This window comes from Eschrichtius robustus, chromosome 16 (genome assembly GCF_028021215.1).
Source record: "Eschrichtius robustus isolate mEscRob2 chromosome 16, mEscRob2.pri, whole genome shotgun sequence".
In the NCBI taxonomy this organism is placed as follows: domain Eukaryota; kingdom Metazoa; phylum Chordata; class Mammalia; order Artiodactyla; family Eschrichtiidae; genus Eschrichtius; species Eschrichtius robustus.
This window is the reverse complement of record NC_090839.1, coordinates 91,704,778-91,728,684: the sequence shown is the minus strand read 5'-3', so window position 1 is coordinate 91,728,684 and position 23,907 is coordinate 91,704,778. Positions and strand designations below refer to the sequence as shown.

Genomic DNA, 23,907 nt, shown 5'->3' with positions numbered 1-23,907 from the left:
TCCGTGGCCGCCTCCGCCCCGGCCCTCGCTCGCCCCTCGAACCCTGACCATTTCCAGCTGCTCCTCTCGGAGAGGAAGCCTTGGGCGGCTGCACGGTGCGCGCCCAGGCTCGGAGGACAGAGCACGGAGCGAAGGGGCGCGCCGGCAGGGACCCCGGCCCCGGTGAGCACGCGGACAGACAGTGGGCGCGCCGGTAAGAGACCCAGGGCCGGGGTCTAAGAGGGAAGCGGGGACGCCGAGGGGGCGGCGCCCGCACCCAGACCCGGCGGGCTGCCCCAGCCTCTTCTTCGCCCGAACCCCGCCGGTTCGGCTCAGCATCCGCCCCCCAGCCCAGCCCGGCCCGGCCCGGCCCCCCTCCCGGGACCCTAGCCGCTCACCTAGCCGCCTCACCCTCCGTGCCGCCGTCGCCGCTGCTCAGATCTCCCTCTTTTACGCCCGCGTATCGCGAGACGTACGCCTGCGCTCTCGCGAGACCTGGGCGGGGCAAGCCGTAAAGCTCCGGGTCCGCGCACCAACGGGTCCTGGGGCCTTCGTGTTCGTCCCCGTAGCCACCCACCCGCAGGAGACCCCGCTCGGAGAGGACTGGGAACCAAAGGCCAGCCCGTGGGACTATCTTGGTGGCCCCGGCCTCCGCGGGTCAGGCTTCCACAGGGCGGCTGCCTCGCACTGTATTGTGGGGAACAGCACCGGCCAACGGTGGCCTCGCAGGGCCAAACTTTCCTGCCCGCCGGACTAGTCCGCAGATTTTGCCACTACAGTATTTGCCTGAATGAATGCCTTTTTTACTTTCCCCTGGCCCTCTAAAACAACGCGAAAAACCAGGCTACTAAGCTACCCTCCCAGCGCCCTGTGAGCTGTCGGGGCGCGATGCCGTCGTCTGGGTCCCAGTTCTCCAGGGCGCAACGGCAGAGAGGGGCGAGGTCAGCCCACAGCCAGCAGGTCCCTCCTGGAAGCACAGCAACCTGCGTCCACTAACGGGTCTTACCGGCCCCTCCTCCTCCCCGCCCCCTGCTAAGCGCCCGAGGGTCTGCACCGAATTCCCTTCTTCCAGAGAATAAAACACAAGTTTGTGTGGCCGGAGAGAAACGGGATGGGGAGGTGCAAGCAGGACAGGAGGCTCTCTGGGCTACATTAGCGGACTGCGAGCGCAAATAAAACAAAATTTAAAAAGTCGGGCCTGCAGCCTACTTCAGTGATCTGGACTACCCTAGGACCCTATGGAGGTTCCTGGGTATCTATTCCTTCCCCCAGCGATCCTTCGCATTTGTAAACTAAAACTGCTGCCTGCCGTATCAGTAAATAAAAGACGTTCCGGTCACCAGCCACTACAGCCACCCCTGAGGGTGAGCCCAGGGAACTCGGGATGGAAACAGCAAGCCCGCCGTCAGACACTGCAGCCACCACCTCACCGCCCCTGCCACCCCAACGGCACACCGAGGAAACTCAGGACGCTGGCCCCAGAGAGCTGAGGTGCACATCAAAGGAATGATTTCAGTGAGCCCCGACTCTGACATCTTCCCAAACGTAGAAAAGCACTAAATTCCTTAACTTGAGATGTCTTGCTTTCTTTTAACAGTGATCATTTGATGTTCCAACTACCTGGTCTTTGCTGCTAAAACTCCTATAGATCCTGGCTCCCCCTTGCCTCTTTGGAGCAATCTCTCAGAGTTATCTGAGATGCTGTGTCCGGGCTTAAGTCCTCAGTTTTGTCCACCAAATAAAACATAACTCTTAACTTTTAGGTGGTGCATTTTTTTTTCAGTCTACACATTTAATCATCATTACAATCAATAAACTCTTCTTAAGGGATGAGCACACCTCCAGGAAATGGTTTTGAAGAAATTAATTTTTCAAAAGACAAACTTAAAAACATGGAAATTCCATAAAATAATACGACCTATATTGTTCTGTAAAGTTGCATCGAGTTCCTGGAAGAGTAAAAGGAAATAAACGAACACACCACTTCTCTGCTTGCTTTGGCACTTACCTTTAAGTCTTTGGAGGCTGGAGTATTACAGCAACAGTTCCAGTGAGAAAACAAAGCACACCCACCCCATGCATAATTCATACCAAATGTCTTCCCTAATTGTTCTGAGAACTCTCACTGCTTGAAGAATGGATGTATTTCCAGATCATTTGCCAGAGAGATGGACACAAATCCCCAGACTGAAACTTCAGATTTTTTCTACATTACACGGTAAACCCAAAATAACACCTGGAAACCTGTGGGTTGTTTCGGAGCAAGGGTGGAAGCCTGTTTCTCTGTAACATACTAACGTGGGTATGAAGAGAAAGTTACATAAAGGTGTCCGTGTGTATGTTTCTCTGCCTCCGAGTGTTTTTATCCTTCCCTCAGTCTGCCTTTTCATCCTTTAATCTCTGCCTATCTCTTCCTCTTCACGAATCATGTTATAGAGACTTTTTTTATCATATGTCTTGGACACTGAATATAGTTTTGTCATATCTTTTAGGCTTAAAAAAAGGTCCCCCATTTGTCCTGCCCGCTGCATCCCAGATCAAGCTCGGATCTCCCCAGCCACACTTCAGGAAAGGGCTCAAGCTACATTTGCAGTGAAAAAGAACCAGAAACAGCAGATGAAACTCTCATTCCTTCACAGACCTTCCCCCTTCCCTCTTCGGTACTGTGTGGCCAAGAGGTACACCTCTGATGATTCTTTCCTGCTGGCTTCAGGTTTTACAGTCCTTGTTTTCTGGAATTCCTCTGTCAGTCTCTTCTGTAACCGATGGCTCTGACTTCCAGCCCAGGTTTTACACAGGAATGTTCCCCCACGGTGCAGGACTTCTGGAGCCATGTCCAGAAGGGACAAGCACAAGCTAATGAGCCTGTCGTGGTCGAGGCCCCGGATCCCCGTGGCGTTGGGTGCCATGTCACTCAGAATCACATCCGCTCTCCCAGCAGGAAGCAGTTCTCGGATTCTCTGGAAGGTTCTTGGGTCAGTCACATCAGCAGGGCACAGAAAAGTTGCTCCTTCCAGGGGGAGTATGTGAAGGAGATCTACCCCAAGCACAAAGCCAACAGGAGCACGGGGATCTAAGGAAGAAACGGTGGATGTGCTTACTTATTTACACCCTGAGTCTTCCCACAAAAAATAAATGCAACAAAATAATAAAATAGAAATAAAACGTCAGGACCGAGGAAAAGAGCTAACGTGCAAAGATGTGGACACAAGCCTCTCCCCACTTTCTATACATCCTACAAAAACATGTGGCGGGGAGTGGTGGTCCTTCTACCTCCAAGGAAACTGAGGCCCAGAGAGAAGTGACTGTCCCAGGGGACAGGCACACCTGAGGCCACACCCTGGGCCTTGACACCATCTCTGATTTCATTTCACTCCCTGAGCCTTGCTCTCCATGAAAGGGCTTTTTATCTCTGAGTGGTCTTCATGACAAACTGAAACAGAAAATGACACACCAGTATACAAAGTGCCTCTGGATTAAATCAACAAATCCATTCTGCAGTTTAATCCAATTTCTTTCAATGTAGAAACTATTAGAAACAAGCCAAGAGAGGGGGGAAATGGACAAATGCAAAATAAGGTAAAAAAAATTGATACCCTGCCCATATTTGAGTGATGCCAGCTGTGAAATAAAAAGATGTCATTGTTTCACCTCACCTGAAACAAGATTTCCTGCCCGCACGGCCGCTGCCCCCAGGCTCCACCTCCCTTCCCTTCCCTTCCCTTCCCTTCCCTTCCCTTCCCTTCCCTTCCCTTCCCTTCCCTTCCCTTCCCGTTCCAAGCTCCCCTCTTCACAAGCCCTGGTGGCCCCTCCCTGCACCACCCCTACACGCCAGGGTAGATACAGGTTAGATACATGAAGGGAACAGACTCTCGTAGCTCAGTCGGCTTGGTAAAAAAGCTGCTCCACGGGTGAGGGGCAGGGTGTTTTATCTCTACCTAAAGATTGGAAGCCCGGGTATTCTGCAGGATACCTCATTTTTCAAAGGCAAAAGCTCTCCATTTTCAGCCCTGGCAAGTGGGACATCTCCCGTCCCATTTTATACACTTCTGGTATCTCCCTTAACGTCCCACGTACTACAGCCCCAGGAAGTGTCCTCTAAAGGCAAATGGCTTTGGTTCCATTTTTGCAACTTCTAGGAGTAAAAGAACCCAAACCATTTGATCCACACACTCTTTGCTTCTGCCACCTCTTCCTACAAGTTAAACTTGGGCATTTTCCTGCTTCTACTGAAGAGAAATTAGGGGGCAGGAACCACTCAAATCAGTTGTTGGGAAGTCTGTGGATAGACTCAGTGGTGGGAAAAGGAACAGAAGCTTCTGACTCATTCATTCACTTAGCTGATAAATACTAAGCTCAAAAGAAATTTTTTTAACTGTTTTTAAGGTGTCTGGAAGAGATCTTTGTGAACTTCACATGTGTCATAATGCCAGTGCATGTGGTACCCTCAGGCTTCACAGCAGGAAATGCAAGTGGTAAGGATCGTTACCACAGCACTGCACACGCTAGCAAAAAACCCAAAAGCAACCTTGGTGCCCAAGATGAGGAGACTGGCTAAACACCAACAGTACAACCGTTATCTGGAATACTACACAGCTGTTTCAAAGGATGGCACAGTTTTCTGCCTTTCATAGGTAGTGAGTTGATCTATTAGTGAGAGGAAACTTTTTTATATAGATGATCTGAGCCAAAACCCCTAAATGTAAAACAGATAAAAGCTAAGTCCCTCAAGTTGAGCCAAAGTGGGGAAGCCAGAGCCACGAGGGCCCCCCGGGCAGCCCCAGGAGCACCTCCAGGAAACCCAGGGCTTCAAGGACCAGGACCTGGAAACCCCTGAGGTTGACTCGGTTGTACTGTCAATGGAAAGACGTCAATATATCAGTCAGCCAAAAAAAAAAAAAATAGCTCTGTTGAGGCTCCAAATCAGCAACAAAGGTACGGGATGTACACCAGTATATTAGTCTACACACTACTGCCGTGTGATCTGAGGTGATTTTCATTTTCATTATCCCTTTCTACCCTGTCTCTCATTTTGAAAATGTCAGTGTTGTATCATTCCTCCTAAACAACCGCGCAGAAGCATGTGCCTTCGCAAGGCGGCTCAGCTGCTCTGCATCCCCTGGCAGAGGGCGGCGCCTGCCTCTAAACCTCGGTGGTCAGGAGGCCCCACCTGTGCCTGCAGCGTTGACGCTCTGCACAGCCACCTGGCTCCACGCGCCAGGAGCGGCGCCACAGTCTAACACCCGGAGGCCAGGCCGCAGAATCCGGTGCCTCTCGTTCACCTCCAGGAGCTTGAAGGCACTTCGACACCTGTAACTCTCCACCTTCGCAGCCTTCACAAACGGGTCCCTCAAATGCCGCATCAGCCACAGGTGCTCAGCGCCGGTCCGGCCCTTGAGGCAACTCCCACCGGTGCGGAACCTTTGACGCGGAAAGGAAGCCCACACCAGCTTCAAGGACCTGGTGAGGAAAAGGGAGGAAGCAGGTTGGCATCGCAAAGACCAGCAGGTCAGGAGCTCGCTGGGGCCCCAGGCTCAATCCGCACGTTTTCAGAGATGGGACAGTGCGGCCCAAGAAGGAGAGGTGACTTGACGAGGCCCCACAGCCGGAAAGAAGGTGTTATGGGCTGAACCGTATCCCCCCGAAGTCTCTATGGTCAAGTCCGAACCCCCAGCACCTCAAGAGGTGGCTGGTCTTTAAATGAGGTAATTAAGGTAAAATGAGGTCACATGGGTGTGCTCTAATCCCATATGACTGGTGTCCTTGTAAGAAGAAGTTAGGACACAGGCACACACACACACAGCAAAACCCACATGAAGACACAGGGAGAAGATGGCCGCCTACAAGTCGAGGAGAGATGTCCCAGGAACCAACCCTGCTGACACCTTGATTTCAGATTTCCAGCCTCCAGACACTGAGCCAGAAAATCTCTGCTCTGTAAGTCGCCCGTCCTGGGGTGCTTGTTCATGGCAGCCCGAGCAAGCTCCTCCAGCAGGCCTCTCCCCTTCAGTCCAAAGGTGTCTTTTTCCCTCCTGAAGCTTTCTTCAGGAAAGCTCAAACGTTAATGGTAGTCACCTTGTTTGTGTCAACCAAAGTTTTCCCAAGACTGGTTAAAAATGCTGATAAAATTAATGAAAGTAACATTCTTTCCCAGCGGATAGAAATTTCCACTGGGCTTTGAGAAACTCTGAGAAAACCCCGTGAGGACAGGTCCTTCCCTTGCTTAGTTCCATGGCTTTGGCGGCTAGTACAGGGTCTGACCGGCCTGTCACGCTTCTTAAAAAAACTGAACTCACCCTGTGTGTGAACGAGGCGCAATTTCCAAGCCTCTTAGGGGAAGTGGGGTCGTTAACAGCTTACCCACTGCGAGCTAGCCGCACCTCCCTTCACGTTAAGTCTCAGAACAACCCGACAGAGCAAGCTCTGCGTCCTTTGTTCTGATGAAAAAGGCTGCCGTTAGCCCCATGGCTAGCAGCCAAAAGTCCCTTCAGCATGAAAACATGGTGACAAGATTTGGAGACAATAACGTGGGAACTGCTGCCTTCAAAAGGCGTAAGGAGCCTCAAGGAAAGAGGGCACAGGGTGGTCCTGGGCGCCAGAACTAATCCCACCGGTCAGCGGAGGCGTGGAGAGCGGAGTTACACGCCCCGAGCCCACCTGATGTGGGAAGCGGGCCTCCAGCCCCATCCCACGGCCTGGATTCAGCCACGTGGGCCTCTCACCTCTGGCACGCAGGCTTCAGGCGTGCGGAGCTCTACACAGCTTCCCCTCCACCCGCGGCGCCCCCCCACCCGCCCCTCCCTTCCTAAAGCCCCCTCCAGCTCTCCGCCCGCCCGCCCCTCCCCGCGAGCCTTCGCCGAGCGTCCGCTTCGTGCTGGCAGGTCTCCCCTAGTCACCTCGCCGGGGCTGACCCTCTCCGGGCCTGGACGAGGTGGGCTCTGCGCCCCCTTTCGGACCGGAAACCTGGGGCAGGCCCCTGGCCACTCCGCCTCCCGCAGGCATGCAGTAGATGCTCCACAAAAGCCGGCTGAACGCCAGCCGCCGCGCCCACCGACCGCCCCGCTCACCTGGCCATGAGCGCCGACCTGCTCCAGCTGCCGCCACCGGAAGCGCCGGCCTCGCTTCCGGCCCGAGGCCACGCCCCCGGAAGCGGCGCGCGGGTGGGAAAGGTGCGTGCAGAGCCCGGGAGCGGGTGAGTCCGGGAGCGTCGCCACGGGAGACGGGCCTGGGACCTGCCGGGGAGCGCCCGGTGGGCGGGGGCGGCTGGAGACCCTGCACGGACGAGGCCCCGGCACGGGAGTCCGAGCCTGGCGCTCGACTGTGCGTTGTCTTTAAACCCTAGTCGCGGGCCTTGGTGTACAGGCGACCCCGCTGAGAGGCCACCCGGCTGACACGGGGCGCTGCCCGACCCCTGACTTTAGGCGGGCTCTCTGGGGACCCGTCTGATGGCAGAACCAAGAGCTGTAGCCAACTAGACTTCACCATGCGGTAGACGCAGGTTTGGGTACCGGCTCCGGTGTTTGATTTGGGGTCAAACGTAGCCTCTCTGAGCTTCAGTTTCCTTGGCTGAAAATGGAAAAGGTAAGTGTCAGCTCACAGAGTTGTTGGGTCTGTTAAAGGGGATAATTTGGGGGAAGTATATAATCAGTGCCTGATCACTGACAGCTGACGTTTCTAGCAGCAGCAGCAGTATCCCAATTACCTTAGGAGGCCAGGGCTTTGGACGCGAGCAGGTCGGGGACGTGACAAAGTCCGCAGACTAAAGGGAGGCTGGACCGCAGAGACCCACCTCTCCTGCCTGACCTACCGCCAGCACCCGGACCCAGGCCTAGGGCCCTTTTCTCAGACACCGCAACTTCCCAGGAGGATCGCTGGTCCTGAATCCTGCATCTCGTCCAGTGTGGGCCCCAGACTGGGGTGGGGATGGATCGACAGCTAACTTGGTCCTGCTCTTCCAGCATTTCTCCAGCAGTGGCCAGACGTCACCCTCCGAGTCTTTTCTCTGGACCACACAAACCCATTCGAGCAGGAGAGGCCCTTGGGTTCCAGCACCAGGTCCCAGAGCAGCAACAGTTGTGAGCAGAGTGTGAAAACCTGTTCCAGGAGCGGGGACTAGCCAGGCCTCCTCGCTGGGTGGACTCTCCACTGTCAGAAGCCATGCATGTCTTGGGAATCTGGGGGGCTGCTCGTGCAGAGAGGCAGAAACCAGAACACAGCAGGCCAGAAGAAGGCCCCATAATGAAAAGACCAAGGCCAAAAGCCAGACCCAATAACCGCTGGGTAAATTGCATGGTTCTCTTGGTGGCCGGTGGGCTCGAGGCCTGGACACAGGAGCAGGAACAGCCCTGTGCCAAGGAGTGGGGAGGGGAAGGGATGGGCCATCATCTGACCTGCTGCATCAGCCCAGTAAGCGAAGGGCCTGGGCACTGATGCCCCTGGGTTCTGGGGGCCAGGCCTCTGTCTACCCCAGAAAACCTGCTACATGTGGCAGAGCTGGGACGTTGCCTCCCCCTGCCTTGCAGAGCACATTTCCTGTACCCCCGGCCCCTGGCCACCGCAATACACCGCTTCCGTCCACACCCAGGTCAAGCTGACCCAACCCCTTGCCTTCCCCGCAGAACCCAAGGGCACCATGCGTGCCTCGAGGCTCTACACCTTGGTACTCGTGCTGCAGCCTCAGCGAGTCCTCCTGGGCATGAAGAAACGAGGCTTCGGGGCCGGCCGGTGGAACGGCTTCGGAGGCAAAGTTCAAGAAGGAGAGACCGTCGAGGATGGAGCCAAGAGGTGAGGGGAGGGGCAGGCCTGACCGCAGAACCAGCTTCCGCAGGCGACAAGGATTCGGGCTGTAGAGCCAGGCCCCTGATTTGACCGCTTAAGAGCCACATGACCTGGAGCCCAGACTGAATCCTTGAGCCTCGGTTTCTTCATCTGCAAAGTGGGGATAATAACAGTACCTACCTCTTAGGACTGTTGTGAAGATTGAGAAAATAAACATAAGGGACTGAGCGAGGCCTGGCACGTGGTCCGTGCTCAGTACACATTAGCTGCTGCTCTGCAGTCGTGGTTTTTAGGACATATTTGGGAAGCTGCTGTGCGGTGGCTTGGGCAGGAGAATCCTGGCTTCCTCTTTCTAGCCAAGGGACCGGCCAGTCACTGGGCTCCTTCCTTTGTTCAGGGGAGCTGGTGACGAGCGTGTCTGGGAGCTTCCGCACACAGTCTCAGTTCTTCCTTGACACACCCACTTTCACATGGGAAGAACTGAAGCCCAGAGAGGTTGAGCAGTGTGCCCGAGATCACACAGGCCTCCAGACCGCAGCCCCTTTGCCTTCCTGCCCCTCGCAGGCCTGTGTAGATAAATCCAACCTCCTGTGTCATCCACTGAGCCCCACGCGGTCTGGCCTCGCCCCCTCGCTCCCGTCCCTGCCCCCCGGACACCCCAAGCTGTCGTCACCCTCCCACTCTTCCTGGCTCCTCCTCTGGCTGACCCCTCCTCGGCCTTCACATCGGAGAAGGTGCGCCTCCCCCAGCTCTTCTCCATAGACCTCTGGATTTCCTTCACAGAACCGCCACCTTTCTGATCACACTGAATTACGCCCTCTGTCCGTCATGAGGCCAGGACTGAAGACCTTTTATAAGTCAAGTTTGTATTGAAGTATAAAGTGCATGTAGGAAAATGCCAGTCTTCATCAGGGAATTTTTAAGAAATGGGTCCGTCATTTAACCAGCACGTAGATCAAGAAATGGGACTGGAGGGTGGACCCTGCCCCCAGGGGGGCAGCCTGCACCCTGACTTCGGTCACAGTTGATCGTTCGGCCCATTCGGAAATACCCTGTAGAGCGAGCCTTGCAGCTGTGGCTTCTTCCTGGTATTATGTCTGCACGTGGCAGTGGTCCAGTCCGGTTTAGGAACATGCTGCAGCCTGCTCATCCCGGCCGGGGGCTTTTGGGCGGCTTCCGGGTTGGAGTTGCAAGTGGTGTAGCTGTGGACGGTCCTATACGGTCTTTCCGGCGGACGCTCCCCTGGAGAATTCGAGGTGTTCCGCCTTAGCACATACTGCCAACCGGCTGTGCTCGCTTAAACTCCCGCCAGCAGCGTATGAGATCCGCTTCCTCCAAACCTTCAGCGACACCTGGCATCTTCTGTCCTTTTCCTCTTAGCCATCCCGGCAGGTGTGGTGATACCTTGTGGAGGTTTTAATTTGTTTGCCCCAATGACTAATGAAATTGGGCCACCTGCTCAGCGTCTGTGGGCCACTGGCATAAACTCGGTTCAGCCGAGCAGACGCCGTGCTGGGCCCTGCAGTCTGCCCCCCAGACGCTCGCTGGACGACCAGAAGGCACTGGAGCCGTGACCCCCAACCTCACTCCTCTGTGCCGACCTCACCACAGATCGCAGAACCGTCCTGAAATCGATGACTTTGTTGTCGTTCAGGCTTACTTACTGCTTTATTATCAAGGTCTCAGTTACCCTCTTAGAGCCTCGTGATTCTTTGCCCTTTGGAGGCCTCGTCCAGCAGGTGGGGCTGTGGAGGGCGCTTCCTCCCAGGCCACCCTGAGGTCCGTTTTGATACCCAGGCATCCTTGAGGGCATACTCAGCCCCTGCAGGCAGCGTGCCCCGCTGGGGGACGTCCTCTCCACAGCCACGGGGCACTAATGGTCTCCATGCTCTGCCCGGGGGCCCTTCCTTAAGGCAGGGTTGGCCTTACCCTGAGACTGAGGCCAGAAGTGCAGCATCCAGGGCCCACACCGCCCGCCTGGTGTAGACCAGTCTGCCTGTGACTGCATGGCACCACGCTGGTGCCCAGGGCCTGTGGGGCAGCTCCGGGCAGCTCCCTCCAGGAGCCCCGTGTCCTCTCCCCAGGGTTCCAGCCTGGGTGTAGGATGGAGCCAAGCGTCAGGACCACCCCGACAAAGGACTGTTGAGACCCTGCAGGGGGGGGGTCGGGACAGGTGGCAGGTTCTAACGCACGGGGCGCAGACCGAGACCCACCCCAGGGCCCTGGGACTCCAGCAGCAGCAGGGCTTCGCCCACCTTGGGGATGACTCAGCCGTCGGCCCCAGGCCCCCAGGGCAGCTCTGGCCTCTTCCCGTGCACGGGTGTGGGGCTGCTCCTTAGGCCCCAGGCCCTGGCTGTCCTGCCCTGACGAGCGAGGTCACGGCAGCCCTGGGGGTGTCTGGTGCACTGCTCTTTGGGGTCCCAGGGCGGGCCCCACTTCAACAGCTGGGTTAACGTGTGCTCCCCACTCACCAGCAGACTCAGGTGGCCGTGTGAGACTGGTTGTCCCTTCCTCTGTGCTGGACGTCCTTGGGGGGAAGCCATCTGAGCACCAAGGAAGATGCATCCTTCCTCCTGGGGGGTTGCAGGGAGCTGCAGGCACCTGGGGACCCAGGGTGCCTCACAGCCAGGTTTCAGCTTTGGGTGTGGCGCACGCCCACCTTTCTGGCCAGCGCCCGCAGAGCAGCGGTGAGGACACAGAGCACCGTGTCAGAGAACTCTGGAAGGCCGTGCGGCCGGCGGGCCCCCGAGCTGCACCGCGGGCTCCGGACCGCAGGGCCACCGCCCCATGCCCCCGCCGTGTGGGGAACACCCCAGAGATGCAATCAGACACGCCAGCAAAACGGGATCAGTGTCACCCCCGGCTGCCTGGTTATCCCGGCCCGAAACAAACTCAGCTCTGCCTGCGCGGACACATTGATATTTCATACGCTGCCGTGGACTCGGGGACGATGAGCCAAAATTAGTCAAAACATTAAATCAGTAGGTGACGTTTTTAAAAACGAGCTCGCCAGCCTGCTGCCGGAGGTAGGGGCGGGCCCTGCGGAAGGCTTCTGTTACATTTAATTGGGGAGTCATTTCCACCCCTGCAAGTGAAAACACACGTTCATTTTTTTAGCTCGTGTCTAATTTTAATTAACCATCTCAATGAATAAATTCCAGCTTCCAGCGCATCACTTGGGCTGCGTCTGAATGGCAGCAAATGGATGCAGTTCCTCTCCGGGCCTCACAGGAAGGTTAGGGCAGATTCCAAGCTCAATAAGGCGTCCATTTAAATAAGACCGTTTAACCCAACGCGCACCTTTAACAAACACTGGTTTCCCTGGCTTCTCATTACAGGCACAGGAAGTAATTATGCATTGTGTTCCTAACATAACTCAGAGATCAAAGCTTAAAAAGACCTTTTTTTAACCTACCACTCTAAATAGTCAGGTATAATTAGAATGTTTTTACAGCAACAAAAATAAATACAGGGCAGTGGGGAAGTGAGACTCTAGCAGGAGACACAGGTGCTGAGCTTCACGGGTGCAGGGCTCGTGGGGTCCCCAGAGTCCCGAGCACAGCAGAACATCCAGAAAGCGCTTGCCAAGGATGGAACGAGACGCAGGATGACTGCGGCAGGCAGCCGTTGGGTGAAAGGCTGGTGGCCGACGGTGTGTACGAGGATGCTCGTCTCGGCGGGTTCCGTGATGAGCAGGGTGGGACTTTTATTCTATGACACACAACCGCCGAGAAGCTGGTTGAATTCCCTGACGTGTAGCACGTGGCTCTGCAGTGTTGTGTGAAAAGCACAGGTACAAGGCACGGGCAGCACATTTGCAGTTTTTAAAAGGGAGGCACAAAGGAGAAAGACCCAAAGGGGAAACTGCAGTGGTGGCAAGGGTCCTTGCTGGTGAGGGGTCCGTGTGTTTGCTAGACTGTCTACAAGGAATATGCAGCTTGGGGAAGCACTGTTCAATTCAGGGGGGGAGTCCCGGTTCTCCTCGTGAGTCGCCCGGCACTTGTGCACTCAGGTGGGGAGATCAGCCCCCTGACCCCTTCCTCCAAGCACAGGTGGCTGAGCTGGGGGAAGGGGTCCTGAGAACGGGGGACACAGCGAGACAGGCCCAAAGCTCATCCCCTACCATCAAGCACGGCTGAGGTGAGCTGGCTGGGGGTGGGGCCTGTCTCCTTGGTGAAACAGGAGTTAAAACAGCCCCTTCTCTGGGGAAGAGACAGTAGAAACCTGCAGTCTGATCCTGAGCTCTGAGCAGGGACAGGACGGGAGAATTCTCTGGGAGAACTTTGTTCTCGGGAGGACTTTGGCTCAGGGCTGGGTTCTGGGGGCTGCAGCCCGCAGAGCACCATGCACACGTGACGGCCTCCGGGACAGCCTAGCAGGACAGGCGGGGTCTCCCGGCTCTAGCACTGGCCTTCCGTGGGACCTCCGAGCAGCTGAGCAGGGCCAGGCCTGACCTGCCACGTGGTGCGCCCAGGGTGCTCAACTACGGAGGTCTGGCTGCCCCTAAACAGCGGTCCCCGAACCCGAGCCCTTGGCTACATGTACACACTCCGCCCCTCCATCCTCCCAGCCCCATTCCTGGCTTCTGCGTGGGCGCCGTGCTTTAACTGTCACCTTACGTCCGTCGGTGCACCCACCTGCCTCTGCCCACAGGGAGCTGCAGGAAGAGAGCGGTCTGACCGTGGACGCGCTGCAGAAGGTGGGCCAGATCGTGTTTGAGTTCGTGGGCGACCCCGAGCTGATGCACGTGCACATCTTCTGCACAGACAGTGTCCACGGGACACCAGTGGAGAGCGACGGTGAGTCCCAGGGCTTGTCCCTTCACGGCGGGTGAGAGGGAGGCAGGTGACGAGCGGCACGGCAGCCCTCCCCTCCCCCAGGGGCAGGTGCTGAAACGCACCAGCACCGGAGCCTCCCTACTCTTCTGTAAGATAAGGGATGCAGTCACAAGGGTTAAATATGAAAGTATGTCAAGTTCCTCACACAGAACAACTCAGTAATTCCTCACAAAAAGTCAGTTTAAAATCTGGATTGAACATCGATGACTGTTCCTCTTCACTGACTTCAGAAATGCGCCCCCAGTGGTTCCAACTGGACCAGATCCCCTTCGCTGACATGTGGCCCGATGACAGCTACTGGTTTCCCCTCCTGCTTCAGAAGAAGAAGTTCCACGGCTACTTCAAGTTCCAGAATCACGACACCATCCTGGACCACAAGCTCCGCGAGGTGGACACTGTCTAGGACAGCCGAGCCGGCCCCTCGGGCCATGGGAACTCTGCCCAGCCACGCTGTGGCTCCAGGCTCCGCAGGCCGGCGGGCCTCCAGTCTGTCTGGCGCGTGATTGGGTGGAGAGGAAAATAAACCTTTTACCTTTTCAACATTCCTCACCGGGCCTCACGGAGTCCCATCCTCGGGGAGCCGCCAGATGTGCCTGGCTGTGACCTGCACCACCGGACAGAGATGGGGGGAAGAGACACGGGTGCAAAAGGGGAGGGGACGGCTTTTCGGACGTCCCACGGGGCAGAGCTGGTGTGGGAGGCCGGGCGTAGGTGTGCACAGGGCCGCGGGATCCGGGGGTGGGCTAGAGGCCGTGTCCTCCTCTCACCACCCCCCTTAAGGGGAAACCGAGGCGCGGTCAGGGCCCAGGGCTCCAACCCCCGTCTGATCATCACCTGGTCACCCTCCCTCCCCCAAGACAGGCTGATCTCGTCCTGGTTTCTGACCCCGGGGAGGGGGCTGGGGGCTACCAACCACTGACACAAAGACTTCACAACTTGACGCAACTTTTATAAACACGTTTAATGATAGTTGTTCATGTAAGTTCAGTGATAAAAATCTCGGAATGTAGCTCATTTGTAAACAATTCCAGTTAACTGGGTGCGATGGTCACTGATCCCTGCAGCCGTATAAAGTGCTTCGTACATAACCAGACTCAACGCAAAGCAAGAGGAAGGGCCTCAGACACAGAACCGTCCTGACCTCCGGCAGCCCGAGCCCCGTGTCCCCACGGCAGCCTGCCTTGGCCACGTCCTCCCTGCCCACTCTGCGTCTTCGCCCGCTGACTGGAACATCGCTGTGGGTCGCCACCGAGTCAGCCGGACACAGGCTGGAGGGACGTGGCCTGGAGGCACACGCCTTGGGCCGGGCTAAGGCAGTGGTGAGCCGCACTCAGCCCTAGCGGGACGGGAGCGGCCGAAGGGCTGCCATCGGGAAAACGGAAGCGGACGTCCTTTCACGGGGCTGTGCCCAGGCTCCCCCCGGTGCGAGGAAAGCTCGGGCGCAGAGGTCTGCGGGCCCACCTTGGAGCTGGAGCTGCCTCTCCCCCCTTCCCCGAGCAAACACTGAGCAGAAAACCCTGCCCGCCGAGCCCGGGAACCCAGCGGCAGCCCAGCGGCAGCCCGGGTGGAGGGCGGACGGGGAGCTTTGTGGAAAAGGTGCCTCTGCGCCCCCGGCTGCCACGCGAGGGGGACACGGTCACTCCAGCACCTTCCCGCTGACCCCTTTCCAGCACCTGGGGCCGGGGGGGGGGGAGGGGGCGCGTGGACCAGAAAGCGCCCTGCAGGTGAGCCCCTGAGGAGAGCGAGGCCAGGCCTCCAGCCGAGACCGTGCTCCTGGTTTCCACGCGGGGGCCGGTCCCGCCAGGAGGGTTCTCTCCTGGAAAGTGCGTCTGAAGTCTCTGGTGTCAGAGCTCTGCCCGGTGACCCGTGTGGGGAGAGCAAGCCTCAACCCGACCGGGAGACGCTCCGCTCCCCGCCCTCCGTGCCGCTGCGCCACCGCCCAGCACGCGGCCGGGGCGTCTCCCCCGCTCTCCGCCGTCCCGTGGCCTCGTGTCCGTCACCACCCACGGGCAGACCTCGGCGATGCGCAGCCACCGCCGCGGGGCCAGGACAGCGGAGGCCGGTGGTCACGCGCTACGGCTCAAGCGTACACAGCACCCGGGGACCAACCTGCAGGGCAGCACGGAGCCACGCAAAGTGCTTGGGAACCCGTTTCTACACAGAGAGAGCAAAACGCAGAAACAGCCCACAAAGGGATAAATGGCACAGACGGCCCCTGCTGGCCAGGCTCCGGGGGCACACCGCCCCTCTCCTCGTTCTCCAGGAGACTGGGAGCCCGGCACAGGAAGGCACACGTTGGCTGCCGTGGGGCTCCAGCGGGGTGGGGCGCAGCTGGCCTCCCCGCACGCCTGTGGCTCTGCTGGCACAGGCAGGATCCACATGCGGGTGAGCCCAGGCCCCGGTGGGCACGCTCACTTTGCCCTGGTCTGTGACGTGTGTCAGCTCACCAGGGAAGCCTGGTGCCACCCGGAGCCTCTGGGTCCCACGTGCGTGCCTCACACCGAGGGCAAACCCCCAGAACCAGGCACGTGTTGCAGGAAGGCAGGGATCTCAGACCCTGCGGTGCAGTCGACCTCCTCCAACGCCCTCCCAAGCCAGTGAGAACGGTGAAGGACAGGGGGCACTTACACAACAGGGGTCCAGGGCAGGACACACCCAGGCCCCAGGCGGACATAAGCCCACACGGCTCCAGACGGCCGCCCCCTCGGAGCAGGCCCTGGGCCGGCAAGCGTGGCAGGGAGGCTGGAAGGAGGGTTCCTGCTGCCCTGAAGAAGCAAAGTCGGTGTAACAGGGGGTCACCAGAGCGACACAGATCCCCCGTGCAGAGCCCACTGCCCTGCCAGCCTCGACGCTCACGGTGTGGCCTCCCAAGAACAGACCGGCAGCCGCCTGCACCTGGACAGACAGCGGAAGCACCGGCTCACGAACCTCCAGACGCCTCGGTCCCCGCTTTGTGCTCCACACCTCAGACCGCCGGGCACACAACAGGGTCACAGTGTGAGCGTGCACACGTGTGCGTGCCGTGCAGGGAGGGACACAGACGCCAGGGCCGCCAGGACTCACTCACAGTTTGGGCCCAGGGACCCTCGGGCTCCCGCTCGCACGGCCACGGCTGTCTGCGGGCCGCAGCGGAAGGTCTCGCTGACCAGTTCCGTGTGGGACACGGCCACCGCCATCCGACAGCAGCACGCCGGCTGCGGGGACGGTCCTGCCCCCCTCTCCCCGCTCAGCTATTCCAGAACCCTCCCGACTGTTCTAGCACATGGGGTCCCCTGCACACGCCCCCCTGCACAATCTGCTGTGTGAAAACCATCCCTGCCGCCTCGCCCTCTGTGGGTCCTGGGAGAAAACCATTCCAGGGACTCAACGCTCTCGCCACCAGACTAACAGGCCACGGTGCGCGTCGGGAGGGCCGGGCAGGGTCGAGGGCAACCGGGACAGACCCCGTGTGGCCGCGGCTTCCGTGGACGCCCGGCGGCCTAGTGCGCGTCCTCGGCCTTGCTCCCCACGAGGGGAGGGGAGCCACGGCCACCGGGACCCGGCCCCAGCCCGCCCGGGCGTCAGCTCCTCCACGAGGGGCTGCAGCCCAACACCGGGCCCCCTCGGGGTCCGGGCAGCCACACGTGAAGGGAATCAAACAGGAACACACCATTTGGAAAGAAGTTTTAGTGAGGGCGCCGCAGCTGCCGCCCACGTCCTCCCGGCACTAGTGAGGAGACAGGCCGTCCTGCGGGGACCTCGGTGGGCTTGGGGCGCCGTGCGGTCCAGCGAAGAGGCACTGTAGCTTGGGCTGCAGGTCATTCCACACCTTGCTCATCTGGAGGAGGAGGGGGCAGGGCGGGGTGAGGAGATGGCGGCCGCAGCTGCGGCCTGACGCACCAGCTCTCTCCTCCTAAAATGCCCACGGAGAGAGGACACGCCCGTGTAGCCACGCCAGCCCGCGTGTCACCTCCCCCAGAGCTCCCGGAGTGGCGGCGGGCCGGCCTTCCCACCCGCATCGTGGCCCAGCGCTCCGAAGACCCCTCCACAGACCAGCCCAGGTAAGGGCGGACCGCAACCAGAGGTCACCAGAGGTCACGGTGGCCGGTGCCACCGCCCCGCACGGGGACAGAAAAGCACAGGTCTGCTCGACATTAAGACGTGTTATCGCTGGGTTGCTCCCTCTGCCAGGTCTGCAGGTGCTGGCCTTCTGGGCGGCTCAGAGGCCAAGACAACGTCCACCAGAGGAACACAGAGACGGGCACAGCGAAAGCAGGGCGACCGCCACCACAGCTCCCGGCCCCAGGCGTCTGCGAGGAAGGAGGCTGAGCGGCGAGGCCCGTGTCCGAGACCAGCACTGGGGCAGAGGGGCTCGCGTCGCAACAGGAAGCAGCGTGGCCCTGGGAACGTGCGGCTGGAGCAGAGTCTAGTCCCCGAGTTTCGAGACCGGGGCACTCACGAGTCACCCACAGCGGAGAAATCCAGGATCGCGTCAGGAAATGTCCCCACCGGCCACCCGGACCTGCCCGTGAGGTCTCACCGGCGTACAGCCCTACCTCCCCCAGCGCTGCTGCTGCCTTGGCCACACCTGCAGTTCCCACACTGTGCCCGAGGGCACCCTGGGCACCCCAGTGAACTCCAGGGGCACCACGAACTACGAGAAACACTCAAGGGAAACTCGGCATTTGTCACAGGCTACAGGGACCACTGCTGTGACGCTGTCTGGAGCTAAGAACCTAAGAGACAGAACCATTAAAAAGGTACTTTGGCCTCGCGCTGCTGTGAAAAGTCACTGAGGCACTAAGAGAAAGTCAAGGAACTTCCGTCTCAGGCGGGCAACATTTCTCACTCATGCCCGACTCCCCTGGCGTCCCGTCCCACTGAAAGCACAGACCCTTGAGTCCCGGGCCCAGCGGTTCTGAAAGCAAGTCTGAGAGGGATCTGTACACTAACCCACACGCTGACCAGACCCTCCAGGCGGCTCCAGCACTACTGGCTCCAGACCGCTCTGGCCCGGCCACCTCCCGCCTGGATGCACCATCTCGTGTCTTCTACCCCTGAATCCGCACGCCCGGCCACCGCCCGGCACCCTTCCGAACTACAGGTCTGAGCTCCCTCCACACGCTGCTCACAGAGGCCTCCCTGGCCCTCCGGGCAGGGTCGCCAGCTTCCCAGACTGCACCCCGGCCCACCCCCAGGGCCCCGCGTGGGACCCGTCCCCTCCAGCTGGCCGACCTGTCGGGATCTCCCACTCCTCTGATGTCAGGGACGGCTGCGGGGCAGGTGTGTGCCCAGCACGGCCACAGAACCCGGCACGGAACGACGACTAAGCAGCCCATTTCCACCAAATCCCCGAGCCGGTCTCGGAAGGCTGCAAGGGTCATATTCTATGCCACTTGTCAGGTAGGGACACTGGCGCAGAGGTTAAACAACCCAACCAAGGCCGTTAAGAGCTCAGAACTGGTGCAAAGCTGGAAGCTGAGACAGCTAGGATGTGAGGTTGAGAGAGTCTGAGCCTACACTACCTCCCCGCCCCCCACCTGCGTATCAAAGAGCTAGACGTGGCCCCCGGCAGGCGTGTCCCTCACGGGAGGTGCTGGAGCCCCCAGAGCCAAGAAGGAGCCCGGGATGGAGGACGTCGGGGAGCAGGAGGGTGTGGGCCACCACGAGGCCGGCAAACGCAGAAGCGGGCAGACGTCGTCTAAGCGTCTCTCAGCCCTGGCCGGACACACACATCCCAGGCTGCACCTGGGGGCAGTGGGCAAAGAGCCAAACACCAAGCTAGACTTATGTGGCTGACACAGGCTGTCATTGCAGTCTGCAGGGTCCCCAGACCGTCACAGCGCTTCTCAAGGGCTCAGCAGGGGCTTCAGAGAAATACCCCATCTGTGGTCCCCCTGCACCTCCTCACACTGACACCCGCTGTCTGCTCTCATTCCCGGGGATTCCACGTGCTTTGCCTCTGACCTCTGTCTGGAACTCCTCCAGAAGCGAAGAAATTCTCCCTTTACAGTCCTGCTCTGCTCTTCCACCACCCCGCCCCCCGGGAGCCACAAGGACAACGTCAGGATTATCGTCGGCTACAATGAGACGAGCAGATTTGGACGAGAATGGTTCCAAGTCCTAGCTCACCCGCTGCGCTCATTTCCTAAGTAACTCTTCAAGGTCAGCCGCAGGGCTGCCAGACCTGCAGGAAGGGCTGCTGCAGGAAGGGCTGCTGCAGGAAGAAGGGCGCTGGCCCGGACGGGTAGGTGTGTGTGGGGGACCCACCTCCTTGTGCCCTTGGATCTGGGAGCTGACGAAGGCCCCGAGGATGTGGGAGGTAAGGGGCAGGTAGACGTGGACCAGCTGCGTCTCCTGGTGCAGGCAGTACAGGGAGAAGTAGTTGCGTAGCTCCATCGTCTGGATCATGTTCTCCTGCTGCAGAGCAAAGAGCCCCTCGCGACTGGCCCAGCACACGGTGGGAAGGAGGAGCACCAGGGCCCACACACCAGCCCTCCTGAGCCCAGGGCCAAGCCCCTCCTCCGTGCAACACATCGGTCACGCCGGCTCTGTCACCCGGTGCCTGGGCGTCAGCGTCCCGGCAGCTCAGGGAGCCAACCACAGGAAGCCGGGGAGGACGGCCCGGGGCCCAGTGGCAGGTGCGGGAAGGTGCCCTCGCGCCCGCCCCCCACCCCGCAGGCAGGCCCGGGCCGCCGGGCCCACCTCCACGATGCGGGACTCCAGCTGCTCCACACACTCGGGCTCGCGGTTCTGCGCGGCGGCGCTCGTCATCTGCCTCTTCATCAGGCTGTACTTGTGCAGCGCCCGCTGGTGCTTGTGCAGCACACCCTTCTCGTGCCGCTCGCAGAGGTCCTGCCGGGAGGAGGTGGCACGTCAGCCCAGGAGGCGGGAGGCACAGACGGCATCCGCTGCACGCGGCCTCCACGCCGGGGGGCGAGGACGGCTCTTCCTGCCTAGAAGCAGCTCACGCGCACCCCGCTCACTCCACTCTCGGTGTTCGTGGAAGGGAGCGTCCCGCTGAGCCACCCGGGGCGAACTGTGGGGGGTCACGGTGCAAATCCGCACAGCCAGAAACCCACGGGGAAAGGAGCAGCGCAGAGCGGGGACAGCCCTGGACCTCACACGTCACGCTGCCCAACGTCCAGAAAGCCACTGTCCCTCCAGCAGCAAGATCAGTCTCCTAAAGGACAACGCACTGGCATTTCCCTGGGGCCCTAAAGTAACCCCGATCACAATGCCTTTGGGAATACTAGTCAAGGAATCACAGGGCTGCAACTTCAGAGGCCACTGGCTGCTATCCCACCCAATAGAGGAACCCCTTCTAGAACCTTCCCCACCAGAGCTGGGCCAGCTCCCCCTGAGCTCAGCACAAAGGATCCTCAGGGCTCACAGGCGATCCATCCTGCCACCGACTGTTGGAAAGCCACCCCTGTCCCCAGCTGAGGCCTGACTTCCCAGAACCTCCACCCCCTAGAAGAGGCAGCTCCCGCTGGGCCAGCCCCTCGTGTGTTTATAGAGAGCGATGGCAGTCACACTCACACACACACACACACTCACGCGCACGCGCCCCTCGCTCTCACATCGGGGAAGCCAGAGGCCTGCCCACAGCACCCTGCGGGACGCACACCCCCCCTCCCCCGGGGAGCCTGCAGGAGGCCCATCCACACCCCGCAGCCCTGGCTTCAGGCTCTTTTTCCATTTCCCCCGGAGTCACACCCTTGAAAGGTCACAGCAGCCTTCTCAACAGCTCTGTCCCCGACCAAGCAGCAGCCGAGACTCACTTTATAGGACTGGAGCAAATCCAGGAAGAGGTTCAGTTTCTCCACCACGTCGTTCTCCTCCTGTTTGCCCTGGAAAACACGGGGCAGGTGGGCCAACAGCGACCGAGCACACAGGGCCCAGAGCCAGGGGCGCACACCCACCGCAGGCCTGGGCTGGCTCGGCCCCCAGAACCGCGGGCCAGCTGCGCAGGGGGCCCCGTCCACACGACAGCCCGCCGACGTGAGGCCGAAGCCTCGGGACCCGCAGGTGGACAAGAACGAGGGCCGGGTGCCCTGCGCCCACCTCGCCTCCCGCTCGCCTCCCGCTCGCCTCCCTACCCGCCCAGCAGCCTGGCCACCGCAGACAGCGGAGCTGGGTTTAAACGAGGGAGCAAGTGGGAGGGATGCACCGGGGACAAGGGGAGTCGTCGCGGTTTCAGTGAAAGGGAGAGAAGCGCGGCCTGCGAGGGGCCGAGGGGAGGGACTGAATCTGAAGACTCAGCCGAGCTGCATGAACCGGGTCCTGCTGGTGCTCTGCTGACGCGGAGATGCAGGCGGGGGAGGGGCAGGCCGTGGGGGGCGGCGGGGGGCCCGGACCCCGCACACGCCTCTGCACCCAGGTCGACGCGGGGAGCCCCGCGGCGTCGTGGGAGGGGGCTGGTCGCCGACCGGGTGTCCCGGTAACGACGGGGTGAAGCCCCGCTCGCTCCCGGAGTCACCCACCGCACCCGCGAGGCGTGTAGCCCAGGGTCGCTCGCACGGACGAGCCACGTCCACACGGCCAATGGGCACCGATGCTCGGAGCCGCTCCCGGGCAGGAGGAGTCGGTGCCAAAGCTCTGGGCTGGGCTGCTCTGGGCCCAGAGTCGGTGCCTGCAGACGAGGGAGGGCAGCATGAGGGAGAAGCGCGGTCTCTCCACCTCCTGCTCCAGGAACGGCAAACCCGGGCCTGCAGGCCACCAGGCACCCTCGCTCGGTCGCCACAGCAACGGTCAGGCTACGGTGGTTTCCAGGAAACCCCCCATGCTAGCTCTGTGGTCCCGGCCACGTGTGCTGGGGGGCTCTCGCACCCTCACATCCCTCAGCCACCAACACGCGTCAAGTCCCTCTTCCAGGTGCGCTGAGCACCTCTGCCAGGGGTTTGCTGAGCCCCTCTCCCAAGTGCAGCACCGGCTCCTCCGGGAAACCAAGCCCCTTCTACAACCTGCAGAGCTCCAGCCATGGCAGAGAATGAAAAGCTCACCCCATAAACCGCACATCAGACTTGGTATGGGGAGGGTGCAGGCAGAAGAAATGAAGAGAAGTCCACGACTGATGGGGACACAAGCGCTGGAATGGGAGCTGGGGGCTTCCACCCAGGCTCCGGCACCAACTCAGGGGGACCTAGGCCCTCGGACCCGCTGAGCCCAGAGGTTCCCAACCATTCAATCCCACACCCACAGTCAAGGTTCTAGCCAGCAAGGTGACAGGAAAATACTAGGCATGTTGCAGGTTTTTTCAGCTCAGAAAGGGAAATACCAGATGGCCACAGGTGCCCCGTCCCTCCTGACTGGGCAGGGGACACAGGAGAACAGAGGTTCCTCCCCGGGTGTGCAGCAGGGGGGACCCCTGCGTGTGTCATTTGCTCCCAAGTCCCATTTCTGCTCTGATGCTGTGCAAGACCCTAAACCACCAGCGCGTGTGCCTTTGCAGAAAGCACACACCCTGGCACCAAGAAAGAAACAGCCCCACTGGGAGCCTCACTTGTCTGGCTGGGACAGTTATCAGGTCTCCTGACGGGTCTGGGGAGAATAAAACCGTGATACGTAAAAACGGAATTTAGAACTAACCCTCGGACATCTTCACTTGCACAGCAACAGTGAAGTGGAACCCTAGCTCTGACGGATGAAAGTCCTGAGAGGCCATTTGATCCAGTTTCATGTTAAAACCGTATTGATTTCACTTCAACATAGAAACCACCAAGAACAACGAGGGATATTCAGGAAACAGCACCGCGCAGACGTGACATTGCAAAGCAGCATTTGTGAGGAACCTCGGAGGCAGGAGGAACTTCAAACTGCACCACATGAGAACCCTGACGCCCCTCTCCCCTCTTCAGGGCAGAAGCAGCATCCAAATCTGAATCAGAAAAGACGCTGGAAATGATCGAGTTGGGGTTCCCACCCTGCTCTGTGTACCCCCTCCAGGTTACCTGTCCAAGAGGGAGCTGTGGGCCCAGGGCCTGGGTCTCGGCAACAGAACAGCTTCGTTTGTATGTTTTACAGACTGAGCTCTGAGTACAGGGCCAAGGGTTAAACAAAAAGCTGTTAACGATCTAGGCCAGCTCCCCTGTTTCTAATCACAGAGAAAAATACCCAGGGACCAAAGCGGCCCGAGCGAGGTCCCAGCACGAGACACAGGCCAGCACAAAGCACGCTGCCCGAGCTCGCCCGCCTCTCTACCCAGCCAGTCCTCCGACACCACGTTCTTGGTCCCCAACCCCACCCCGCCTGCCATGGAAATGCGGGCTCCTCTCACCTGGAGATGGGCTGGGCCCCGGGCTAATTCCACACGACGCGGACACCGGCCACA

At 59.6% G+C, this 23,907-nt stretch overlaps 4 protein-coding genes across 10 annotated transcripts in view; 1 reads left to right on the top strand and 3 right to left on the bottom strand.

Moving 5' to 3' along the window:
• Window positions 1–626, bottom strand: part of MAD1L1 (mitotic arrest deficient 1 like 1) — a 335,477-nt gene extending 334,851 nt beyond the window's left edge. Inside the window, exon 1 of one of the 3 annotated variants that reach the window (XM_068565792.1) lies at window positions 378–626. The gene's annotated coding sequence lies outside the window, so the exon portion shown is untranslated. The remainder of the gene's footprint in view (window positions 1–377) is intronic. The other 2 variants (XM_068565791.1, XM_068565793.1) reach the window with 2 other exon arrangements.
• Window positions 627–1,878: 1,252 nt separating this feature from the next.
• Window positions 1,879–7,118, bottom strand: MRM2 (mitochondrial rRNA methyltransferase 2). The gene is made up of 3 exons (XM_068524929.1): window positions 7,047–7,118; window positions 5,150–5,439; window positions 1,879–3,052 (listed from the first exon to the last, which is right to left on the bottom strand). The coding sequence occupies exons 1-3, from the start codon at window positions 7,052–7,054 to the stop codon at window positions 2,613–2,615; spliced, it is 738 nt and encodes a 245-aa protein (XP_068381030.1). The 5' UTR covers window positions 7,055–7,118; the 3' UTR covers window positions 1,879–2,612.
• Window positions 7,119–7,125: 7 nt separating this feature from the next.
• NUDT1 (nudix hydrolase 1) lies at window positions 7,126–14,140 on the top strand. Of its 2 annotated transcripts, none has more exons than XM_068524930.1 (4): window positions 7,126–7,171; window positions 8,598–8,763; window positions 13,411–13,556; window positions 13,826–14,140. In XM_068524930.1, exons 2-4 carry the CDS (start codon window positions 8,612–8,614, stop codon window positions 13,996–13,998), a joined length of 471 nt encoding a protein of 156 aa, XP_068381031.1. In that variant the 5' UTR covers window positions 7,126–7,171; window positions 8,598–8,611; the 3' UTR covers window positions 13,999–14,140. The 2 variants fall into 2 exon arrangements, with proteins under 2 accessions (XP_068381031.1, XP_068381032.1); XM_068524931.1 differs by lacking the exon at window positions 7,126–7,171 and adding an exon at window positions 7,178–7,560.
• A 397-nt stretch (window positions 14,141–14,537) lies between these two features.
• The window catches only part of SNX8 (sorting nexin 8), a 48,653-nt gene continuing 39,283 nt past the window's right edge, over window positions 14,538–23,907 (bottom strand). For all 4 annotated transcript variants that reach the window (XM_068524925.1, XM_068524926.1, XM_068524928.1 and 1 more), the window contains exons 8-11: window positions 21,359–21,427; window positions 20,280–20,429; window positions 19,845–19,994; window positions 14,538–17,412 (exon numbers count right to left, since the gene is read on the bottom strand). In XM_068524925.1, the coding sequence (XP_068381026.1) occupies window positions 17,302–17,412; window positions 19,845–19,994; window positions 20,280–20,429; window positions 21,359–21,427 (480 nt within the window). In that variant the 3' untranslated portion in view covers window positions 14,538–17,301. The remainder of the gene's footprint in view (window positions 17,413–19,844; window positions 19,995–20,279; window positions 20,430–21,358; window positions 21,428–23,907) is intronic.